Raw genomic sequence first — 24,575 nt, 5'->3', positions numbered from 1 at the left:
TGTAACAGGCCCAAATAGTTGGCCTATGTGCTTCTAGTAGAATGCTTGTACAGTCTTGCCAGGGGTTTAAATAATTAAATATGGAACCAACAGGTGCCAGATTGCTAGGTTGAGCTGTCTGGGGTCTGCGTGTCTGATCTGGGCTTGTCTAAGTGAGACGGTCCATCCTGAGTAGCAACGTATTGTGGGGGTTGACAGACATCTCCAAGAGCAGGGAGAACCAGAGTTGTCTTGCTGAGGTAAGAACCATCACGATGACAGTCAGATGTTTAGCTCATCTTCCTTACTAGGTGGGAAAGGTGGAGGTAAAGATCCTTGACCAATTCATCCCTAGTGTATTGCTCATGGACTGTGGGTACCTGGAGGCAAGGTCTGGGCATTTTGCACAGCGTTGGCGAACAGGTCTTTTTGCAACATACCCCATTGCAGCAAGTAGGATTTGGGGGTGGAACTTGTTGATGCTCCCTGCTGAGCATGTCTGAAAATTCGCTGTTCATTCCTACAAGCTGTTCCTTATGGCAGATCGCCCAATGCAAAAACCTCTGTGCTAGTGCCTATTGATGGGGAGGATGGGTGCCACCCAGTTTTTGTAGGTAATACAAAGTGGTCATGATGTCAGTCTTGATGAGGACTACCTTTTCTAGAATGGGCTGGAAGAATGTTTTAAGAGTTAGTTATGTGGCTATCAGTTCCAGGTCATTGATGTGGCAACTTTGCATTGAGACGCCCACACTCCCTGGACCATTGTAATGTGCACTCCAGCCAGTGAGGGAAGTACTCCTGGTGATGGTCACAGGTAGAATGAGTCTGCAAAAGGCCTGCCACGCATCAAGTTGTTGCTGTTTCATCAGTGCAGATAGTGGTGCATGCTGGCCTTTATCAACACTACATGTTCACAGAGACCCTTCACTTAGGACCATTCCCTTGCAAGGCTCTCTATAAGGGGGAACATATGAAGCCTGGTGTGAGCTGCAAAGGAAATGCATGAAGGCATCATCCTTAAAAAGAGCATAATGATTCTGACTAATCTGACGATTGACCAGAAAATGAAACAGCAACTGCTGGAATACCAACACCCTGTTGATTGTGATAGGCTTTTCCTGTAACTGCATTCCACAGGGGCCAGAGAGGCCTGGATCCGTTGAGGTTGAAGATGGGACTTGGTGGCACTTATGGTGAATCCCAACCTGTGGAGCAAGGAGGTAGCTAACTAAGTGTGAGCCAGGCACTGCTGTCTGCCACCACTCTCGATCAGCCAACCTTAGAGGTAAGTGAAGACTCGAGTGCCCACCTCCTTGCAGGTGACGGCCACCATTGCTGGCACTTCATTACCCACTGGAACCTTAGGGCCTCATTATGACCCTGGCTGGCAGCGGAGGCCGCCCGCCAGGATGCCGCCCTCCAAAAGACCACGGCGGGTATTACAAGTTTTCCCCTGGGCTGGCGGGCGGTTGCTGAAAAACCGCCCGCCAGCCCAGGGGAAAACGACCTTCCCACGAGGATGCCGGCTCGTAATCGAGCCGGCGGAGTGGGAAGGTGCGACGGGTGCAGTGGCACCCGTCGCGTATTTCAGTGTCTGCAAGGCAGACACTGAAATACTTTGCGGGGCCCTCTTACGGGGGCCCCTGCCGTGCCCATGCCATTGGCATGGGCACGGCAGGGGACCCCAGGGGCCCCGCGACCCCCCCTACCGCCATCCTGTTCATGGCGGCTTTCCCGCAATGAACAGGATGGCGGTGGGGGGGTCAGAATCCTCATGGCTGCGGAGCGCGCTCCGCAGCCATGGAGGATTCACACGAGCAGCGGAAAGTCAGCGGGAGACCGCTGACTTTCCGCTTCTGACCGCGGCTGAACCGCCGCGGTCAGAATGCTCATTGGAGCACCGCCAGCCTGTTGGCGGTGCTCCCGTGGTCGGTGGCCCTGGCGGCCACCGGCCGCCAGGGTCAGAATGACCCTCTTAGTGTTCCTAAAAGGAAGTACTATGCATTGGTAGTTGTCCACTTACCACAAAGCAAATGTGCTGGTTGTGGGCAGAATGGAAGTGTATGTGAATTTAAGCGTTCCAGAGGTTAAGCACCGTCATGTCCCCTTGTCGGAGCAAAGGGATAACATCCTGTAGGGTAACCATACCAAAATGCTCTGCCAGTCTGTATTTGTCGAGAGACCTGAGGTCACCAACCTGTTTATAGTTGAGAAAGTACATAGAGTACATGCTCTTCCCCTACTGGAACTTTCTATACTTCGCCTCTGCCTACAGAAAGTGGAGATGGTCTCTACTGTGGACATGTCTGTGGAGTAGGGTGTTGGGAGGAGTTGGGAGACGTTCTAGGCAGCAGCTGTGGCCAGCAGACCCATGTGATTTCGTCAAAGTCAAAGAGGGAATTATCTATTTCCCCCACAATAGGAGACAAGAAATTAGGGGAGAAATGTAGCAAGTTTGGCTGTGGAAACTTCTTTACCAGAGCAACTGGTTCCCTTGCCTTTATTTTTGCCCCAATCTACACCCCTTCTGTAGCCCCTACCATCCTACTGCTGGTGAAGGTCTGCTGTTGTCATTCGCAAGTCATCAGCTGATCTGGTGTAGTAGGATTGGTTTGCCCTCTTGGCTCGTGCTTTCAAAAATGAACACAGCCATTGGAGATTGCAGGGCTACTACAAACATTGCAATTTCGATGTGCTTCTTTATTTTTTCAAGCATCTCATCAACCTGTGGATCAAAGACCGGACACTTAGAAAATGTTGCTGGACCTCAGGTTTGAAACCGGAGATGTGGAGCCAACCATACCACCTGAAGGCAACACTAGTGTTATAGTCCTTTGAAAACTGTGTCCACAGCATCAAGCACTTATGTTGGCATTCGGGATGCTATTTCCTGCCCCCTTTTCCTCTACTTCTCTTGGAGGCGTTTGATCAATTCCTGCATCTTCTTCCACTGGGCACTGTCATATCTAGAGAGGATCTCAATTAATTGGCTATAAGCCTATTGATGGCAGCACCTATTGTTACCCTTTTGCCCCAGTGTAAATCTTTTTACTTTTCTTACCCGTTGGCAGGACACTGAATGTAGCTTTGGCATAGGCCATTTTCCGGGCAGTGTCAGGGGAAATTTGGCTTCTGATATAAATAGGGTCGCTAGGAGAGTTTTTTTTTTTTTTTTTCTTGGTTCTCAGTGTCCCCACCAGAGACTTGGCTGGTTCCTTAAAGTTGTCCGGGGCAGATGTGAGCATGTCCTTGAGGCTAGGTAGTAACTGCACTTTCCAATCTGATTCGAAGAGTTTCCATGAGGAAGTTCTCTTGCTCCTCTATGACATGCATGTCTACATATCTATATTGTGAAATGCTCTGGCTCTTTATATGACCTCAGGATAGGCAATGGTATCATCTGAAAGGGATGAACTGGCCGGGTAATGGTCTAAGTTCGGAATGCCACGTGGGTGGACATTATAATCATCCTAGGGGTTGTCAGTGGGCCCCAGATATAAAGGCTGATATAGTTTGATGAGATCATAAGGACTGCTCGGGTGTGAAAAGCGGCGTGCAGACCCATCAGGTAACAACACTGGTGGAGGAAGTGGTAGTGTATGAAAGCATGCTGGACTGAAAAGGTGTAGTTTGAGGCAGAGATGGAACATAAGTGAAAGGGGCTGGTGTCTGGGTCCTTCTGCTTCTTCGGTGTTGGTTTGGGATGATCCCTCAGAGGTAAGCCTTCTTTTATGAAGCAATGTCTCTAATGGTTGCAGCAGAGGTAGCTTTGCCAAGATCTTCCTTGTGACAGGTTGGATGAAAATACTCTTCTGTCTGGTCTTGAGTACATCCTAAAGTCTCTGCAAGATTAGCAAGTTCTATTCCTCTGATCTGGCTGCCAACAAAGCTTTCTTCAGCTGTCTTCAACGCTGACTTGGGGTGTGAGCGGGGAGGCTCGCTTCTCTTAATGAGGGTGGGATTTGACAACCAGTGTGGGTAGATGCCCTGGGGTAGAGCTTTAGTCAACTCCAAAGTCTCTGCCTGGTGCCAACTGGTGACTGAAGATAGTGGTGGCCCTAAACGGTCAGTCTTGTCTCTTCATGCTCAGGGCTTGATGCTATACTCCCACGGGTGTGGTGCTCTACCTTGGAATGGGCCTCTATGTGTAACCTTAGCTTGGTTCTCTGGCTGGGTCACATACTTATGATGCTGGGCCAGGTCTTGGTTTGAAAGACGGTGGCCTCTGGTGCTGGCTTAATGTCCTCCTCCTTGTGGTCTAAGGTGCTAGTGGGAACAGTCTTCAGAGTGGATGATGCCGGGGCTGCTGGGACACAATAAGGGGCCAGCCTCCTCACTTTCTTTGGCCCCGAAGTCATCTTCTTCTATGAAGATGTCAGGGGTCTTAGAGGATGTCTGCTGGTGCATGCTGTGATATTCCCAGTGCCTCTCCCTTCGATACCCTGGGTCTTCTTTAAGCGGAAGGTGGGGCAGGACTCGCAGAAGTATGGTCAGGAAAAATTCAGATTACAGACGTCATGGTGATCTGACCACAGATATTTAGAATTGCACCAGGCACTATGTTGAAGGTATGTCTGTTCCATCACCCCCTTCCAGCCTGCATTCTCTGGAGCCAAAGCTCAAAGGAGAACAAGGGCAGAGGCCCTGTGCCCAGGCCTCTTCTGTCTGTCATTGGTATTCCAGTTGTCCCAGGTGATGAAGCATGCAGAGAAGTCGTTAAAGCGTGAACTGGTTACCCTGATGCTCCTGTGTAGAATACTAACAGTGCAAGTCCAACCTACACATTCGGTCTAAAAAGCTGGACCCCTGAATAGCTATTTAAAGAACTGTTTCTTGTAATATAGGTCTTTGGGTCAGTATAAATACTAACAAAGAACCCCATTCATATCTTCATGCATAAATCTACCACAGTCTAAGTATCTGGAAAGAAAACTGGATGCAAAATACTCTGATATGAAATAAGTTAGAAAGACGCATGAGTCTTGGGTAGATCTTACTCCAGCGAAGGCCTTCTGCAGCAAAAACAGCCTGAAGATCACCTGCAAACAGCCCATGTGATGGCTACAAAGAGGCAAAATTACAAGTCAAGACTTGGAAGTCTACCTTCCACATAGGCTCAAAAGATGGACCCATTAGTCTGGATCAAGCTGGGTTCAAATCCCACTGAGGTGAGGGTTACCCAAATGAAAGCAAAACCTTTCTGAAGCTCCTTGTGAAATGCACAATCACTGGAACCATGTATAAGTTGTCTGATGAAGAAATTCCAGATAAGTGTTAAGGGGAATAAAATGAACACTGATACAGAACACTGAAACCAGACTAAGCCATACAAGGAAGAGGCTTCAGCACTGTTTCCCATTGCAATTTCTCCTGCACATATGCCTCTCCACAAAATAAATTGAAAGATTCAGGAGATCTGGATAGCACAATTATAAAAGAATGATAGCTAACAGATTCTGCGGATCAAGAGGAAGAACTCTATTAAAAGTGACGTCCTGGATTGAGCCGCTGGAAGTTAGAGAACATTTCAGGATTTAGAATTTTCTTTGAAAATAGATTACCTTCAGATAAAGCCAACAACGAAGAGACCCGAGAAAGTGCTTTGTCATTTAGAGCTGAACCATGCTACTTTAGTGGGTGTCTACTCAGCTCACACATTTTGGAATACTCATGTTTTTTGGAGGTGGGGTGGTGGCAGGCCTTTGTTGTGTGTTTATTCATTGGTAGCAACTGGTGCTGTATCATCTGTGCTTCCCATGAGAGAACTCTGGATCTTGTTCCTCCTCATTTGCAATACATGTCTGTATTTGTACACAAGCAAAAATGAATTATGGTCTGCTGTCTCATGAACAATCGTTTTCTTTTTGTCCTCAGATTGTGCATGTTTTGAGACCGTATAATTGTCAGTCTTATCCTATGATGGGCACACTAGAGCATTTTTTTTTTCTTTTGCAGCACCAAACTGAAGTGAGGAAATTGCTTTTCCACACTGATGTGTCACCCTCGGCCTTGAAATCCTATTGTTGCCCTAAAAGCTTATCAAATGTTCTTCTGAGAGTAGACCTTGAGGAGTAAGTTATCAAGGTAAATGTTGATGAACGAAGATGTACTTCTACAATGGCTATGCACCACAGGAATGCTGGAAGAGCAATCTTCAAGCCAAAATGGAGGACCCTAAATTTGGTAGATTTGGTAGTGATACTTGGTAATCTGGAAGGCTAGTAAACACCTGTTTCAGATCAGAAAATTAAGGTACGTCTACTGCAATTCTGTGGAGTGCATATAACCTATCTAATGTAGATTAGAAACTGTATGATGTAGCACCAACATTCTGTAATTTGCCATCTGGATCCGCATGTTTTCAATTTACGCACAATTCTTGATTTTGGCAGTTTGTTAAGATAAGGAAGTAGCAGAAGTATATGCCTCTGTTCTTCTGGCATATCGAAATGGGCCACACTATTTATTTTAATCAGCAGCACAGGAAACTATATTCTTGGTGGAATTCTGCATGGTAATCCTGTAAATTTCACACTGCATCCATTCTGACAGTACCTAATACCATCTGCCCCTTTCCATCATACGCCAATCCTTGAAAAGTTTTGAAACACTCCATCCAACCGGGGGAAGCAGGAATATGATCACTGCTGCTAGCGAGCTTAAGCCTTTCTAGCAATGGCCAAGGGGTTTTGGTAACCTCTCTCCCCAAATGGCATCTGCCCATAGTAGATGGCTTTTGGTGGTTCAGCTGTTGAGATCAAAGCCAAAAAGATGTAGAAACCCTTGGGTGCTGGCATTTGCGGTATCAATAAAATCAGATTTTTTTTTAACACTGCTCCTCTCAAATGCCTACAGCCATTCGTTTCTGCTTCAGTTTTAATCTTTTGTATCTCGTTAACACTATGTGAGGATAGACTGAGACAGGTGTAGGTTGAGTATTATCTATTAACCCAGATGAATAAAGAATGCAAGGCACAGCAGCAGGTGCACCACAATAGAGCCCAAGTAATGAACCCTAACTGCCAGACCAGTCTTTAAAAAACTTGTCAGGTGACGGATCTGTTCTCGAAGTTTGTCAACTACTGATTTGCACTAAATAGGTTTTAATAATATCCTGTGGATCACAACTCTGGATGTGAAACAAGGTTACCTAAACCTCAAACATTATTAGTAGGAGGGTGCTGATATTCGCTCTAACTAAAAGAGGCACTGCAATAGGCAACAACTGTCCATCGTTTCTGCAGCTCCAAGTGACAACAATATGGGTACGAGTCCTGTGGCACCAATGACTGACTTCACTTCACGCATAAACCCAAAACAACAGCCAGCCTGTGACAGAAAAAGGTAGAATCTGCGATGCTGTGATTAGGCCCTTTTTAACTCTTCTACATCTGCACCCCTCACCCATAGATGCTGTTTGTGTGTTTTCTTGCGAGTCTCATACATAATATGAAATTGTAGATAGGTGGCTGTCAAAAAGAGTTTCACAGGGGTCTTGATTTTTTAGCATGTCACTTGGAATCACTTAGTCGAAAATAACCAAATTGTTTAAAGTTACCATTTTAAAATTATTTATGCTATGCGTGGCTCTAATAGAGAGCTACTAACATAAATACCATATTCTAAATATGGTTATTCACTAAAATAACGCAGCTGTTAGAATGTTAAAGGAATTCTAGGATGCTCTCACAGGACTGTTTCAGAGCCTATCAGTGAAGTGCCGCCCCTAACACAGTTTTGGGAGGGCACGAAGTGAAAAGGATACCATTTTTGTTTTAACATTCGGGAGGAAAGGCATATTAGGAATGGCCCCCTCTTTCCTCCTCTAAGTTTAAGTAGAAAGAAGAGACGGATAATTTGGATGCAACAGAAACCCTAGAAATAAAAATGGGTAACAGTGAATAACAAATGTTTACCACTGCAAGGTTCTGAGTGGTATTATACACAAGTCAAGCTTCAGCCTTTTTGTCTAAAGAATGTCACTCAGAACTTCTCACTGAAAGACATCCCCATTATTCACTCTTACCAATCTGTAAGTCTATGCTATGTAGGACTCTCGATGAAAGTCATTAGAATGAACACCGGATTCTAAATCTGGTTATTCACTGTTATGATGTAGGAATAGTGGGTAACAATTATGGGTACGCTCTATTGCTGTCACAAAGGAAGCCCAGGCTTCTCAGACAGGGATCTCAGAGTATCAGGGCAGCACTGGGCATGTGCTCTGATGCGATGTAGAAGACACAACTTAGGAAGGGGATCAGGTAAGATTGCACACAGGATGGTGGATTGGATAGGCGGAAGCCAGTTTATATTGCATATGGTATGGGGATGGCAGGGAGAAGCATTGTTATGTATAGCTTCCCATTACTCCTCTGTTCCCGGGTAGCTGCTGAAAAGAGAACTAGATGATTTCAGGGGCCATACATATCATAAATGTATACATAGGTAAATGTGAATAACGGATGTTTTCCCCCTTGGGGTTGAGGGACATCATAGACAACATGAGCTTCACTCTCATCGTTTTGATGTCATTCAGAACCTCTCGGGAACAAAACATCCCTGTTATTTACGGTTATCCATCTTTAATTCTGCATGTTGCGTATGGCTCAGTGAGAGCCACTGGTGTAAGTACCAAATTCCATATCAAACCGAAAGCTGTTTCTGAATCATAAAGGTTTTAAAGTCTGCTTTTGCTGGGTTTTCAGAGAGACGGTCAAAATTGCGCTCTGTGCTCAGATGGAAAGCATGGGTATGGTGGGGAAAAGGAAGGCACAGAGGGTGAGTGGAGGTGAATGGCAGGACGCCAGGTGTTATATAGGGAAGGGGGTTGAGGCAGGATGTCACTGTTGTGTACAGCTCTCTCAGGGCTCCTTTAATCCTGTGTAGCTGTTAAAAGCAGGGGCTGATTATTTGGGTGGGCCCTACATAAAATCGAAGTTGAGTGACTGGCTTTGATCTTGTTGTCTATTTGATGTCGCTCAGAACCCTTGGCAAAAAACATGCACTTTATTCACTGATACCTATCAATAATTCTATTTATAATCTATGGCTTTTGAAAGATGGCATTAGTGCGAACAAGGATCCTAAGCAACTCTGACACAATTGAACTGCAGTGAAAAAGAAAAATCAGTTTATGCTGCAGGCAATTCAGAGCACTACACAAAGCACCCATTCGCCCTTACCTAAGGAAGTGGTGGACGTGCAGTGACATGCACAGTCTCCCCTACCTCACAGAATGTGTAAGCCTACTGGCCATACAAGATTTTTGCCACACTCTGCAAATGCATCTTTGACAGAAATGCTTGAATGTAGTGACAGCTTCTGCTCTCGTAGAGAGCACTTTTAGACGGAGGAGGTGATGTTATAGCTACAGTTACAATGCAAAATCCCCTGAATGTACCCAATCATAATAAGCTCCATAAACTATAACTCATGCCCTCATCATGCACTGCTCATGGCTTCATCCAGTATCACTGATGAGATGATACAACATCCGCAATGTCCAAAGCCGTGGAGTAAGAGGGTGGGTGTGCCCACTACTTCAACCCAGTCCTAACTTTGCACAGCCCAAGAACTTGTGCAGTCAGTTATTTGGACTCACATCTATGGGGTTCGTGGAAAAAAGTTTAACAAATGTACTCATCCTAAGGGCATAAGGAGCGGCCACAGAAATACGACATGTGCTTGCTATGTGCATAGTTGATTTTGGAGAAATGGAGAATGAGTGTCAGACCCGCTATTACAATCTATCCTCCAAACATCGTCCTTACTTAAAGTTGGGTCATGTTCAGTTCTTCAAAAATTTCTTCGGCTTTGTTCTCATGTACGCATTTTGGGTCACACCTTATTTAAAGGCCATGTGAAGCTCCTCCATAAATTTTACACATCAGTAAATTGCCCATGGCCAAATGTATGCATATTTGGTTTGTGGAGAACAAGGTACGAGGTACAGTCAAAGGCTGTGCGCAGTGGGCCTTGTGAACTCACAGTATTGCGGGGTTTCTGGGACAAGGATGTCCTCTGCATGCTAAACAGGCAAGCATCCCTACCCTGAGCGCCCAACTGCACATGAAACAGGTATTCTCACTTTTTTTTTGCCCTGGCATCACACTAAACTAGCATGTTCACAGAGGCATTGGTCTGTTCCTGGACATTCAAGGTGAAGAACTTGTTCTATGATGTGAAGAGGCACACAAAGCATGCCCCGTTAACAGGCATAGGTCTACTGTCCATATCCTGGTCTGTCACAAAGCGTTGGTGGTAGCATACAGAGCTTTAGTTTGACCAGACTAATTTTTCCTGTGTCATGAAAAAGCAAGATCCACTGACCCCTTTTTGTAAAAGTCTGCATTAAAGTGAAGCCCAGACCTTGTACAGACATCCTATGTTGTTGTCAAGTGAGGGTTATGCGCAAGGAGTGTATAGCACATGGAAGGTCTGTGTGGGGCAAGTCTGACCTGAGGGATATATTTTGGCTGGACCCAGATTTAGTATGCTATAACATGGAGGATGGATACAGTTTCCTTAGACTGGTGAAGTGTACATATTCTCTGCATTACTGTAATTAGAGGGTGGAGACAAAGAAGTGAGGGGGCAGGAAGGCAAGTATACCCTTACAAATGAAATGAGTTTCTTCTTAGTAGAAGGCAATTGATTAGCTCCCCCTCAGTACTGCCACATTGGAGATAGTAGCAGTCAGGGTGATACTGTAGTTGTTGTTTAAGGAGAATATGTTTCACAGCTGGGCCTGTCCTTTTCTCTAGCCCCGAATAATGCTCAGGAAGAGTGTGACAGCCAGATGAAGAGCTCTCAGTGTGCCCTTGTTTTGGGTAGCTTGGAGCCAGCAACATTGCTAATTGCTGTGAGATCCATCCCACCGCACAAAGGATGTGTCTGAGGTACAGCCAAATATTAAAATCTTAAAGAGGACCAACCCAAGCCAATTCTGAAACCTTAGACAGTAGATCCAAATTCCCAGTCTAGAAAATGAGTATAAAAGTGGAATCTATGCCATACCACTTGTTCACAGTTCCAAGGTTCTTTTGACGAAGGAAGAGAGTCCTCCAGTGACAGCTGCTGTGTGACTAGGACACATGTTTGCATGACAGGAGAGGGGATATCACCTGAAGTCAGAACTTTTTGATTTAAGAGCTGCAAAGCTGAGGATCTGTCTAGAGCCTAGAAGTATGCCTGCTCACAGAGGGGAAAAGACTGTGAAGGCCGGGAATCCTGGTGTGCTACCAGTCTGAGGGACACACAAAGGAATCAGACTACCAAAAGGGAGTGAAGCCAGGGGTGACTCGGTTTGTGAGGGGGTCTTGCTGCCTCCCAAAGTGGCTCCCACTGTCAAGACTATGAACTGTTAAACATTGTCATGTCTTCCAGCATCCTACTGTGCGCTCGAGAAACTTGTGCTGCCTCTGTCGATGTCTGAGATCCTTTGTTGCCACTAACAAGGAAACCCAGATCAGCCAGAAGGCCGCAATTGCTGAAGACACACATCTGCTGAAAACCAGCTCAGATACAGCCCCGAATGTATCCAGGTGCCTATCTACAACCGGCATAAGAGGCAATTACAGCCAAAGATGGATGCCACCAAAGGAGTCTGATATGCTGATTTTAGCCAGCAACACAGTTTCAAGTGAAGTTGCTGATGTGGTCTCCACCGTTATAAGAACAATAGGAATTCTGAGGGTGCAAGCTGCTGCATGACTATTAAAGTTGTAATTTCATCGTTCAGCCTGGTTTGCCTGCATACTGACATTCCGATTCTGGCTGGCATTCAAGTTCTGTTCTGGAACGTTGGATGTGTAAGTAGCAGTTGCAGGCTTGTCTTTTTTATACAAGAAGATACATACATAGCTGTATGCTAATAAATAAAATTCGCCAAGCAATGCGTTTTCAATTCCTTATTGATAAAGAACTTAACACCCACCTACACCAAAGGAACTGCACCTTTCATAAGCACATAAAAGCAGGATCTGACTGCATATGGAACAAGAAATCGAAAATGCAGAAGAACTCTCCCGTAAAAACTTTTGCTGTGTCAACTCAAAGTGGTGAAAGATGTTCAAACTGATTTCATTTTGGGGCATTTTAAGTGAACTGCATCGGTGCCTGATCCCCGTCTAGAGTCCTACTATAAATCAGAGGCTGTTGACTTAGGAACCTCCAATAGCAGGGAGAGGATACAAAGAAAGGTGCAGCGCCTCACTGAAGGCTGCAAATAAGATTACAACCCTGCAACTGAGAACTCTATTGGGCATTTCATACTGTATTTTGCTGTAAGATTAAAGTACTTTCTGTTAACGAAAAGATAGCATTGGGTTGGAAGGCAAATGTTACAGGCCTGTTGTGCTGGTCTTGGACATTTCAACTTGTTCATCTTCAAAGATGTTTTAAGTCACAAAATGTGCAGTAACTCCTCCCTTAGTCCATCATGTGCATAGGCACAGAGCACCTTAGATTGGGTTCCCCTCAGGTAGTGGAAGACTACTGTATTGTGCCGTGTTCACTGTAAGCTGCAGAAGTGTAACAAAATAAATCAACAGGCGCTATCATTGATGGCCTATGGGGAAGAGGGTGGTGTATGTGAATACACTGCACTACATGCTACGAACAGGTGCTTACAAGGTATCATTTTCCTTTCATGTCATATGTGGCAGTGGCTACACATGGTCTGCATCGACTCTAAAGCAGTTTCCTTCCAAGCAGTGGCTAGCGGGCAGATAATGATTTGTTTTAACAAGTTTTGGCCAACCATAGCCTTCAGAGAGCTAATATGTTCATACAGTAATGCTTTGTAAAGGTGTGTGGTGTTGACCAGGCTTCTAATCTCAAGATGTCTACCAACGAGATGCTACATATGAAAACCATGGTGGATCCCTCCTTACATGTAGGGTGTGACCTGGAAGGTGCAGGGTGTACATGTTTAATTTTGGTGCAGCAGGTATGGATGCATTTTACAGTCTACATTGCAATACCTGCCTCTAAATATATGGTGATCTTTGTGGAGTTTTCCAAAGGCTACATAAAGCTGGTTAGTTTCACAGATGGAATTAGTCCTGTCAGTGTAATTCTTGAGTGTCCGCCTACCGCATAATGTGTGCAATGCCCTTTCTGCTACAGAATCAGGTTGTGTAAACAATACAGGCAGCTCAATACTTTGGTTTATGTGGAGAGGTGAGACTAACCTTGGGAAGGAATTTTTGATTAGTCCTATGGACTTATTCCCTGTGTACCCGAATGAATTTGTTCCTGAATGGCTGGTGCTTGTAACTTGTTGATGCGTCTGCATTAAGTTATGGCAATGTGAAAGCACCTTACAAGAAATAACGTTGCGAGACGGGTGGATTTCAAAAGAGGCCCCCATAAGCCATGTAAGGACCATGTTAATGCCCCACACCTGGGCTGGAGGTGTTCTTGAGGATATCACACTTTTGGGTGCCTCCATTAACGTTTGACCACTGAAATCCTGACCAGGGATGTGTAATCCCTGTTATGCATGCAAGACATTAGACCAGCTACATGAAGACCCAAGGAGGTATAAGCAAGACCTGCCTACTGGAGGTGCAACAGGTAACAGATGGTATCTTGAACCTTGACTTTGAAAGGGTCTTGTCGCTTGGAGATGCAGCAGTGGACAAATATCCTGCACAAGGCTGCATATTATGCTCATGTAGTGGGCTCATGTGCCTCACACAATATATGCATATATTCCTCAGGGACAATTAGTCAAGCTCTAAGACTTCTAGTGCTAGATTGATAGGCTGAGCTACTTGGGATCTATGTGCCAGAGTGCCTGCATTGCTGTGTGAGAAGGTCTAGTCTGATTGACAGCCTCTCATGGGGACTGACGGACATATCCAGGAACCCTGAACACCAGGGCTGTCTTGCCGAAGTTGGAGGCACAAGAACAAGGGGCATGGACACCTGGCCTCTTTTTCCTTAACTCATAAAGAATGACTGGGAGAGGCATAAAAAAGCGTAGGACAATATCCCTCACCAATTCATCTATAATGCATTGTCCATGGACCATGGATATGGGTACCAGGAGGCAAAGCTTGAACATTTTGCGTTTTCTGGATTAGCGTAGTGGTCTACAGCTGGGTTTCCCCACCACTGGAAGAACCTGTGGAAGACTTGTGAGTGGAGTGCCTACTCGTAGACTTATTGATATGCCCTCCTTTACATTTTTGCCCCACATGATCCACTAGAAGGTGAATCTTGTAGCGGATTTCTCAGTCCCAGATCTCTTGTGCTAGTCACACAATTAGTACCTCTCCGTTTCTGTGTATAAGACATGGCTGTCATGTTGTTCATCTTTATGAGGACCACCTTGCCATAAGCAATCTTGTAAAAGGTTTTTAGGGCGAGGCAGATAGACATCAGCTCCAGGTAGTTGATGTGTTAGCCTTGATGGCGAGAGGCCCAAGTAACTTCCATAGTCATGTTTCAAAGATGTATGCTCCACCCAGTACTCAATGAATCCGTGGTATGGTCACCTGCAGAAAAGGGTCCAAGGAAGGCCTGCAGAGTAACAGGTTGTTGTCGTTTCACCAGTGCTAAAAGCTCTGAGTAGTGGCATTTATTCAGTAAGATGAATGGCACGCAAAAAAGGCAGCAGGTGTTGAAATGCCATCACTCCCTGTAGGTTGGGATATGTGTTTTTCCGGTAACAGTATTTATTTACTTTGGAGACCAGGAAGGGCTGGATCTGTTAGGGTTGGCGATCAGACTTCTTTGCGTTTATGGTGAACTATAGTCTTAGAGGTGACTGAGTGTGTGCTAGGCATTGCTGTCTGCTGCTGCTCTTGATTAGCCAGTCTTTGAGGTGGATGTGACTTCAACCACCAGATACCTTGGCGACACGGTGTCTCTGAAGGGTAGTACTTTTAATTGGTAGTGTTATCTAATTACAACACAACAGAGCTCCAGATTAAGGAAATGTGGATGGAGCTGCCAATGTAGGCATCCTTGAGTTTTAACAGCATCCTGAAGGTTATCATATAGAGGTGCTCCAAAAGGATTACTGATTTAGGTGGTCATTTTGAACACGGCGGGATTTCCCGCCGTGTTCAGGCTGGCGGTCTTTTCATCGACCACCAGCCTCCTGGAAAACCCGCCGGCCGTATAATGTTTTCCCTGCCAGGTCGGTGGGCGGAGACAGTGTCTCTGCCCGCCGGCCTTGCGGGGAACACAGGTACAACATTGAGGTACAACCAATGTTGGTGTGCGGCAGGTGCAGCAGCACCCGTCGCGCATGTCACTGCCCGTAAATTGGGCAGTGACATGCGCGACGGGGGCCTGCACGGGGGCCCCTGCACTGCCCATTCAAAGGGGCACTCCCTCCGCCAGCCTTTTCCTGGCGGGATATCCCGCCAGGAAAAGGCTGGCGGCATATGAAACATTATACGCAGGGTAGCGTAGCTACCCTGGCGGATGGTGTTTCATCCCACCGTCAGGCTGCCTGACGGCGGATGGGTACATAGCGGCGGGTAACGGCTGCCGCTGGCAGCCGTCCACCATTTCATTATGTGGCGGTTCAGCCCGCCATGCCGGCTGGTGGCTTCAGCCACCACTGCTGGCATGGCGGGACGAACTGCCATGTTCATAATGACCGCCTTAGTGGTTGGAGGTCCAAGAGAGGCCCGAGGGTGCAGCCCTCCTTTGGAAGGGGGAAGTACAGTGAGTAAATGGGAGCCTGGGCTGTATTGGCCCTTTTGGAGGAGCACATGTATCAATTGATATAGGGGAATGAGGTCATCTTGTTTGAGAGTTTGTCGGTGTTGTGGTATGTTGGCTGGGGTGGTATGGAATTCTAAGCAGTGGCCCTGCTGAACTCCTGCTGGCACAGACTGATCTGAAATGATTTCCTTTCAGTAAGGGTGGAAATTCTTTAATCTCCATTCCAATTTCCTCCCCTGAAAGGTGTGATCAGGGGTGTGTGGTTGAGTCACTGCTTACGAGAGGAGAGGAGGCTCCTTTAACAGAGGCATCTGTACACCTTCCCCTTGCCATTGCTGCCCCCTAACCATGCATCGAGGACCTTCAGTCAAGCTGGGACGCGTGAAAGACTGATTTTTGGTGCTCATAGGTTTGTGCTTGTTCAGAGGGTGTAGTCTTGTTCTGTTCTCTGGCAGTTGTTTACAAAAGGTGTCCCTCTGAGTGGTCGGCTGCAGGGTGCCCATGGACTTTGTGATCTGGACGTCCTTTTTTTTTTTTTCTAATTTCTCATACACTTGGAGTCCAAAAAGTTGTTCCCTGTCGAATACAATGTTGAGGAGGTATTGTTGAACCTCATGTGTAAACCCGAGATGCGGAGCCAAGCGGGGCGGCAGAGCAGGAAGCTGGTATTTACATTACAGGAAGCGGTATCTGAAGTATCAGATGTGCAGCGGATGTTCAATCTAGAAATAATCTTTCCCTAAATGACTAGCTCCTCACACCTCTCAATATGTCTCGCGGAAGTGCTGCACCTAGCACCTCTATCTCCTCCCAGTGAAACTTGGCATATTTCGAGAGCAGACCAACCAAGCTAGTGATATGCCAAGTAATGAGAGCACCAACTGCTATTTGATTGTTGGTGAGAAGTATCATCCTGGAGAAAGGCTTGGCCAGGTAAGGCTCTAAATTCTAGATCTGTAGGGTCGAAACTGTAGTTGCCCTAGGGGCTGTCCCCTGTCATTGCAGGCTGGTCATACTCTATGTTAACAACTACTTCTTACTTGTTGATGGATTATACCATGTATATTTCATAAGTGTATTCGCTTTCACAAACTGGCTTTGCTTTTTCTCCTCCAAACTTGTACTATCAGCCAATACAGCATTGTCTGAACGGATTCGAGTGAGAGACCATACAGAGGTATTAATTAGCCACCTTTCAATACCATGACATACAAGGACACATTACATCATGTCCCGATGCCATACCGAACTATGATGTCACTGTATACGATTATGGCAAATGGGTACATAAGACATGGGCTGATTGTCTTGACTTTATTGGTTCAAATAGGTGCAGCATGACATAACACAATATGAAGAATATGTAACATGAAAAACTTTCAAGAGTAGGTAAGACAATTACTTGTGAGTTTTTGGCCCATAAGAAGATATAACCCCTTCTTACATCTAATGCATAATATTTTGGATCCTAGGATATAAACATCTTGCGATAATTAATACAATATAAACACAAAATTTAAAGAGCTCAAGACTTTTTGGTATATAAGTGTACTGTAGATTAGGAATTGAAACACTATTAACACACACAAAGAGGTGTGCTTATTGGATTTCACATGGGTGACTACTTCTGTGATTCTAACTCATATTGCATGGATGGATTTCATTTCTTTATGTAACAATCACCAATCTCTCCAACTACCCCTCCTCTAAACTAGAACAAGTGGTTTGACTTCACTTAGGTGATGGTACAATTAATTAAAAGAAGCTCGTCCTGAAAAGCATGCATATTTATAATGTTATTATAGCCCTGAAGAAGTTAGCTGCCACATATGCAGCACTGACTAGACACGTGTTGGCATGGGCAATGGTGAGGTTAATTGGATGAAACTAAAGTACAAATAAATACCAAGCACACAGCGTCAACTTACTTTTGAGTGCTTGGATTTACTGTTAAATTGTGGCGAGCTCTCTAAGGAAGAGAAGGTGGCTTTCACTACAACAGTGAGTGCGCCGTCATTTCCAGCCACCTTCATAAATACACACACAATTGCTTATTTGTTAGGGTTATTGATAAGGAGGGTGACTGTATGCAGCTCCTATAACAATTAGCCATCAAAGCGTACAGAAGATGCGGTTCAGAAGGTGAGCACATTGATGATACTAGTCACAACTATATACCGTATATGGGTCAATATCATCAACAAATGGGATTTGTGTTTCACCATAAAGCTCCAAGTACACAGAAATTTCAACCTTTGGTCTCAATTATCGAAGATGACACTAAGCACGTGTGATTTAGAAATCTCACTTTTAGGTTACGTTTGGTTAAATATTTAAGTTACATTTTAAGTGCAAATCATAAGAACCTACAGTACAAACACTACAATAAAACACATATAATTATTTTTTTGCAAAGTTACGATTTGTCACATTAACAAATTCAAGCTCAAATGGATATAGTAATAAAGAATGAGGAACAGTTGAAAAAAATGCAATCATGTATCCTCCATGTTCCTTCCATTTGTCTGCTCTGGAAACCTTCAAAAATACACTCTTTGATTCCTAAAGTAAAAACACTGCAAATTTTCAGACAAAATAGATTCTGCCTCAGTCTTAGAAAGGCAACATTTAACTATGTATAATTACTTATATGTATTCTATGATGCATTTCAAAACCTATGTCAGTGTCTATTCTGAAGGAGTTATGGTTCCACCCAATGTCCATTCCAGGTTCAGAGGTACCAAGTACAAATACCATTTTGTTTTGGTTTTGTACTGTTACAGACTAATGTCCTTTTCAGTCTGGCTGAGACATTTGGTCAGTGGATACGCGTTCCACTTCCAGGAGTTGTGGGGACAAATCTTGTAATTGCCATGTGGAAACTCAAATTGAACACTGCACAGGTATATTTAGAAGTAATGGAGGCTAGCAAGAGAGTCAACCGTTGTCAATACAGCTACCGAAGACACCATCAAGTAGCTAGCAACAAATGAACACAAAACTGCATAGACACTTCACCATAGTTTATGGTCTAAGGTAAAGATGACCTGCTGGCAGATGAAGATTAGTAAGTAGTCCAATCAATGGTAATGCTCAACACAAAGTTTGAGGAGGGTGGTAAAAAGCCATAAAATTGAGGGGTTTACCAAACAACTGTTTCATACACGCAACAAACAAAATGGGGTAAGGGAGAGTCAAAGATCAAGAACAGGATGATAACTTTGCATCTGTAGTGCACATAAAGTTACACAGTGACATCCCATGACACACAGTCAACTAGTGCTGATCTTGAATGATACTGGGGCAGCAGTGGCCACAATGGATTATGCTTTTGCAATGTAAAACACTTCACCAATCCTGCAAAATGTCCTGCGTAATGCAGTGCAAAATCATGCGAAAGTATGTTCCAACATTAACATTGGGTCTAGTAAAGTCAGGTCACACTACTTCTTCAAATCCGTATGCAGATGAGCTCTAGATATTCATTATCATGGTACCAACCCTTTCTGCAGAAAGGTAAATAAAAAAAAAAATCTTAATTAAGGTATCCTATTCCATCCCACTAGGTGTACCAACAAACTAAGGGGGTGATTCTGACCGCGGCGGACGGCGGTTGCCGCCCGCCAAGCGGTTCCCGCCGAAAGACCGCTCCGCGGTCAAAAGACCGCGGCGGTCATTCTGGCTTTCCCACTGGGCTGGCGGGCGACAGCCGAATGTCCGCCCGCCAGCCCAGCGGGAAACACCCTTCCCACGAGGAAGCCGGCTCAGAATGGAGCCGGCGGAGTGGGAAGGTGCGACGGGTGCAGTTGCACCCGTCGCGAATTTCAGTGTCTGCAAAGCAGACACTGAAATTCTTTGTGGGGCCCTCTTATGGGGGCCCCTGCAGTGCCCATGCCATTGGCCATTGGCATGGGCACTGCAGGGGCCCCCAGGGGCCCCATGACACCCCATACCGCCATCCTGTTCCTGGCGGGTGAACCGCCAGGAACAGGATGGCGGTATGGGCTGTCAGAATCCCCATGGCGGCGCAGCAAGCTGCGCCGCCATGGCGGATTCCCATGGGCAGCGGAAAGTCGGCGGTACACCGCCGGCTTTCCGCTTCTGGCCGTGGCGGTACAGAATGCCCGGCGGAGCACCGCCAGCCTGTTGGCGGTGCTACCGCCAACCTCCGCCATGGTGGTAATTACCGCCAGGGTCAGAATGACCCCCTAAATCCTATTCCACATCCAGAAACAAATCCAATAATATCCTGAGAAATTCTAGGACATAGTATAAGAAGTGATATTATGCCAGGGTTCTCAAAATTTAACAGGAATTGAGATGAAAGCATAAATGAGCCTGTGCAGTGATACCCAAAAGAGCATCAACTGACACAAATTAATGATAAGTGATCAAATTTACTCCAAAGCATTAACATTCATCCAGCCTTCAGGGACATTACTAAGACCCATGTGGAAGATTTATCCCGAATGTGCTCGCTGTCAGGATACAACATCTACAGCAGTAACATTTGCATTCAGGAAACCAACAGGCGTAGCATTGGTGTCCAATGTCGGGGAATATACTTTCTCCAAGTCATGTTCAAACTCTGTTTTGTGAATAGGCTTGGGGGTAACAGAGCTGGAAACTTACCTCATTGTTGCAAGAACGGTCTGGCATCTTTATGCTGTGGTGTCATCCTGTCCATCTGGCATTGCAGGAAAAGGGACCGGGCCTGCTTGTGCCGTTATCTGGCTCCATATTCAAAGGCCACTGTGGATGGCTTTCAGCACTGTCGTTTTATATTGTGAAATGCTATCCAGAAGGTGTAGCGTGTAGAGCCAAAGTCTTGGGAAAAGTAATAGTCATTACTCTCTTGCTACCGTATTGTATCTGTTTCCAAATCCTTGCCACATGTTTTCTAGACTTCTCACCCAAACGAACTACAGGTTATGGTTTCCCATGAAGTTAGCACAAACGTTCTATGGTTTGTTCTTAAACAAAACCATTCCAAAATGGAGGTTTTATCACTTCCTGTTTTATTTCTCTTTAAGGTTGCGTCCGTCTGCACCAAACATTTAATGATGAAAGTTGCTGCAAATTCTCATACTACAAGAAATATGACTACTAGTTGATTAACACGTCTTTATCAATACCACAGCTATTGCAGCCAGATGCCAGTTTCTTGATATCAGAAATAGCTGCCCACGTTTCCCCTTTCACATTATAATAAATCTCTTTAACAAACTCCCATAGAACGATCTCAACCATTGCAGTAGTCTTCTTATGGCCCCTTTAAATACATCTTCCCTTGTCATTCATCTATTTTGTAATAAGACTACTTTTCAATGCCCCTCAATGCCGGGCCACCCACTGCACCTACTATAACGACATGCCGATTGGCATCAGAGCTCAGTGAAAGCTTCAAGTCGATGCACCACTTAACAGGCTATAACCATCACTTGTCGATCACCCTCCTCAACACCTGAGATCTGCTAACCTACACCCTGTTACTAATTTCCCCTTTGCGCCCAATCTTAACATCGGCATTCGATCTACTTGATTTCCTCTGTTGAAATGTTATCACACTCATTTTTAAATCAATTGCCTATGTGCTATTTTAAAACAGTGGTATCAGTTTCCAACTATTTCGAGGGTGTATCCCTTTTTTACTGTCCTGAGGAAGACCCAATTTCAAAGTATATATGGTTCGAAATGTCGACAATTAAATAAATTATGAACTTGATACAGATTGACTGTTACAGCTCAAAATAAGGCGTTTGGAAATTGCCCCTTTTTGGCTAACTTTAAACATAAAAGCTCACAGGGTCTTATTGGTGAAATATATATTGTACACTGTTTTGTTGTGATCTCACTTTCAGAATCACTGTGTTGATCTCACCGTGTCGAACGCCCATATATTATGTTATTGCCTAAAAATTCTTAAATATAGTGTGTTTTAGCTAAATTGTCACTAAGGTGTGTGTTGCTGTAAGTCACGGCACAATCTGTTAAGGATATTCTTAGACTTGACTCTTTACTAAATAATTATTTGTTAAATATCCTTTTTATTACTTTTTTCGACAGAATCAATCTGGAATTATACATGTAACAGACCCACAGGTAAGAAGTTGGTCTCACCGCCCGACTGAAGGCCAGACACTATCTAATCCCCAATTTGCATGGCCAAAGGCTGTGCACAGTGGGGGTTTGGTGCACAGGAGACTGGTCACAAGACCAGGAGACACACAGGAGGTTGGAGGCACAGCCAGGCCAGTCCCTGAATGCACAAACATTTCAGACATCCCCTTAAAACACAGTTAAGTGAATTATGGTTATGAAATTAAACCAACACCCCTCCCACCCCCCAAAACCCTTCAAACTGGTTAGATACAAGAACCATAACTGGCATCCCCCCTCACCCACCCGTGAACACCGTAACTCACCCCCAAATGGACTGCTGCTGATCTCACAACGGTTGTGGCATCTGATTGCAATTGCATAGTTGACATAACAAGAGACATTACATATCACATCACCACTGATATTATCAACAACATGCCTTTGGATAAAATATAATTTCTTTGATGGGAATGTGTTATTTATTGAGGATATGTTGTTACGTCCAGGTATTTACTGATATGAATACAATAACCAAAACGAAGTGTGAAAGTGGGCCAGATTCTAGATCAAGGTTTAGTACTATTGTATAATCTGCAATTCAAATATTAATTAGAACAGTAGCTGCACAACATAAAAACACAGAAATTACAACCATCTTAAGTAAAAATTTGAGTATGATAGTCACCACCTCAAATGATCGGGATGCATGCACCCACTTGTATTTTCAAGACAGGACCTGGACATTAAAACTACTTACTTTGTAGTAGAGGAAAAGCATTTGGCATTAAGGGACTGGCAGCTTCTGAAATAAATAAAGATAGAGCAAAAAAGACATGATCAAATATTTCCATTCAACACATTTGCAATATAATTTGATTTAGAGCAATTGATTGCAAAATAACCCATATTGTAAGGAACTCTACTCTCATTTTAGGAACTGCCAAAAGCCCCCACAACCATTCAGATAACATCAACACTTTGAATGGTGCAGTATCCCATATGACTAAAAGAGATCCTGAAACAAATACATGAATGCAATATTCACAAACAACCATAGAATAAAAAAATATAGATGCTAGACAAATGAATTTAAGAATTTTATTTAACCATAAGCGAGCTCAAATAAATACTGAAAAATAATTAAAGTGGTTTACAATACTTGTCAAATAATTAACAGCACAAAACTAAATTCAAAGTTCCAATCTAAGGATACATTTCTTTACAAAGTCTTAAAACAAAAGGAGGTCTTTAGTTGGCAAGAATGTGTTTTTTATTAAAAATTCCCATATTGGATTAAAAACTGAAATAGACTATACACCACCTCCGGGAGGAGACGCTATTCGTAATATGCTAAACATCTTCGGCTGATTTTGATCGCCCTGGGATTCAGAGACCCCATCAGGTGTTGAACCACCAGGAATGTGCCCTGATGTTCCATGTCCAGAGACTCACAGCCTCTTGAGAAAGGGCCCACGACCCCACCATGCCCTGTTTGTTACAGTACCACATGGTAGTGATGTTGTCCACGAACACCAGCACTAGCCTTCCCTTGATGGAGGTGTTTCATGCTAGTCAGATAGCTCAGAGCTCTAGCAAGTTAATGTGCAGTCTGGTTTCTGCCAGAGACCAGAGTCCTCTGATCTTCCCCTCTCCCAGATGGCTGCCCCATCCCAGGAAAGGCGCATATGTCACTCTTGTGAGATCTGGTTGCAGAAGGGGTAGGGGTCTGTCGCTGACCCAATCGCAGTTCAATAGCCACCAGTGCAGATCTTTCACAGTTCACTACAAGACCTGGAGCATATTGGAGAGATTCTCTTGATGCTGTTCTCTCTAGAACTTTAGGTCCCACTGCAGCGCCTGCAAATGCTAGCGAGCATGAGTCACCGGCAGGATGCAGGACTCCATGAGTCCCAACAGCCTCATGGTCTGTCTCACCAAAATCCAGTATGGAGGCTGAAACATCTGTATCATAGCCTGAATATCCTGGACTCGCTGCTCGAGAGGATATGCCCGAAACCGCAATGTCACCAGAACAGCTCCGATAAAAGGCAGCGTCTGAGGGAGAGTCAAGTGTGACTCTGGCATTATGATAGTGAACCCCAGTGAATGCAGGAGGTCCATAGTAGACTGGAGGGGGGAGACAGCCTGGGGCAAGACCTCCTTCAACAGCCAGTCATTGAGATAGAGGGAAGACTGGCACCCCTGATCTCTACAGATGAGCTGCAACCACCGCCAGTGATGAACACTCAAGAGACGCCGATTAGGCCAAAAGGCAGCATGCAAACTGAAAGTGCTCATGACCTATCATGAACCACAGTTAACGCATGTGCGCACGTAGGATGGTGATGTGGAAATGTGTCCTGCAAGTACAACTCTACCATGCGGTCTCCTGGGTCCAGGCAAGACAGGAATTGAGCTAAGGTGAGCATTCTGAACTTTTATTTCTTGAGCAAGTAGTTGAGGGGCCATAGATCTAGAATAGGACGAATGCCTCTGTCCTTTTTTTGCACCAGAAAGTAGCTGGAATAGCAACAATGACAAATTATTGCGCCGGCACCCTCTCTATGGCTCCGTTGGCCACGAGAGCCATGACTTCCTGGCGTATAAATGACAGATGATTCGCCGTCAGCCTGTCGTAAGATGGTGTTATAGGGGGAGTGTAGTCAGAAAGGGTAGTGAGTAGCCCCTTCGGACGATGTGCAAAACCAATCTGCCCAATGTTATGGACCACAAGTGGGGCAGGTGATGGCGAATCCTGCCACCAACTGGATGCCCATGATTGCATGAGGGCAGATTAGGA

General features: G+C 44.9%; 1 protein-coding gene across 11 annotated transcripts in view; it reads right to left on the bottom strand.

The window, feature by feature from the left end:
* Positions 1 to 24,575, bottom strand: part of LOC138301142 (zinc finger protein 618-like) — a 781,690-nt gene that overhangs the window by 227,616 nt on the left and 529,499 nt on the right. For all 11 annotated transcript variants that reach the window (XM_069241298.1, XM_069241296.1, XM_069241300.1 and 8 more), the window contains one exon: positions 22,533 to 22,577. In XM_069241298.1, the coding sequence (XP_069097399.1) occupies positions 22,533 to 22,577 (45 nt within the window). The remainder of the gene's footprint in view (positions 1 to 22,532; positions 22,578 to 24,575) is intronic.

This window comes from Pleurodeles waltl, chromosome 6 (genome assembly GCF_031143425.1).
Source record: "Pleurodeles waltl isolate 20211129_DDA chromosome 6, aPleWal1.hap1.20221129, whole genome shotgun sequence".
NCBI classification, from domain to species: domain Eukaryota; kingdom Metazoa; phylum Chordata; class Amphibia; order Caudata; family Salamandridae; genus Pleurodeles; species Pleurodeles waltl.
This window is presented reverse-complemented; position numbering and strand designations above follow the sequence as displayed.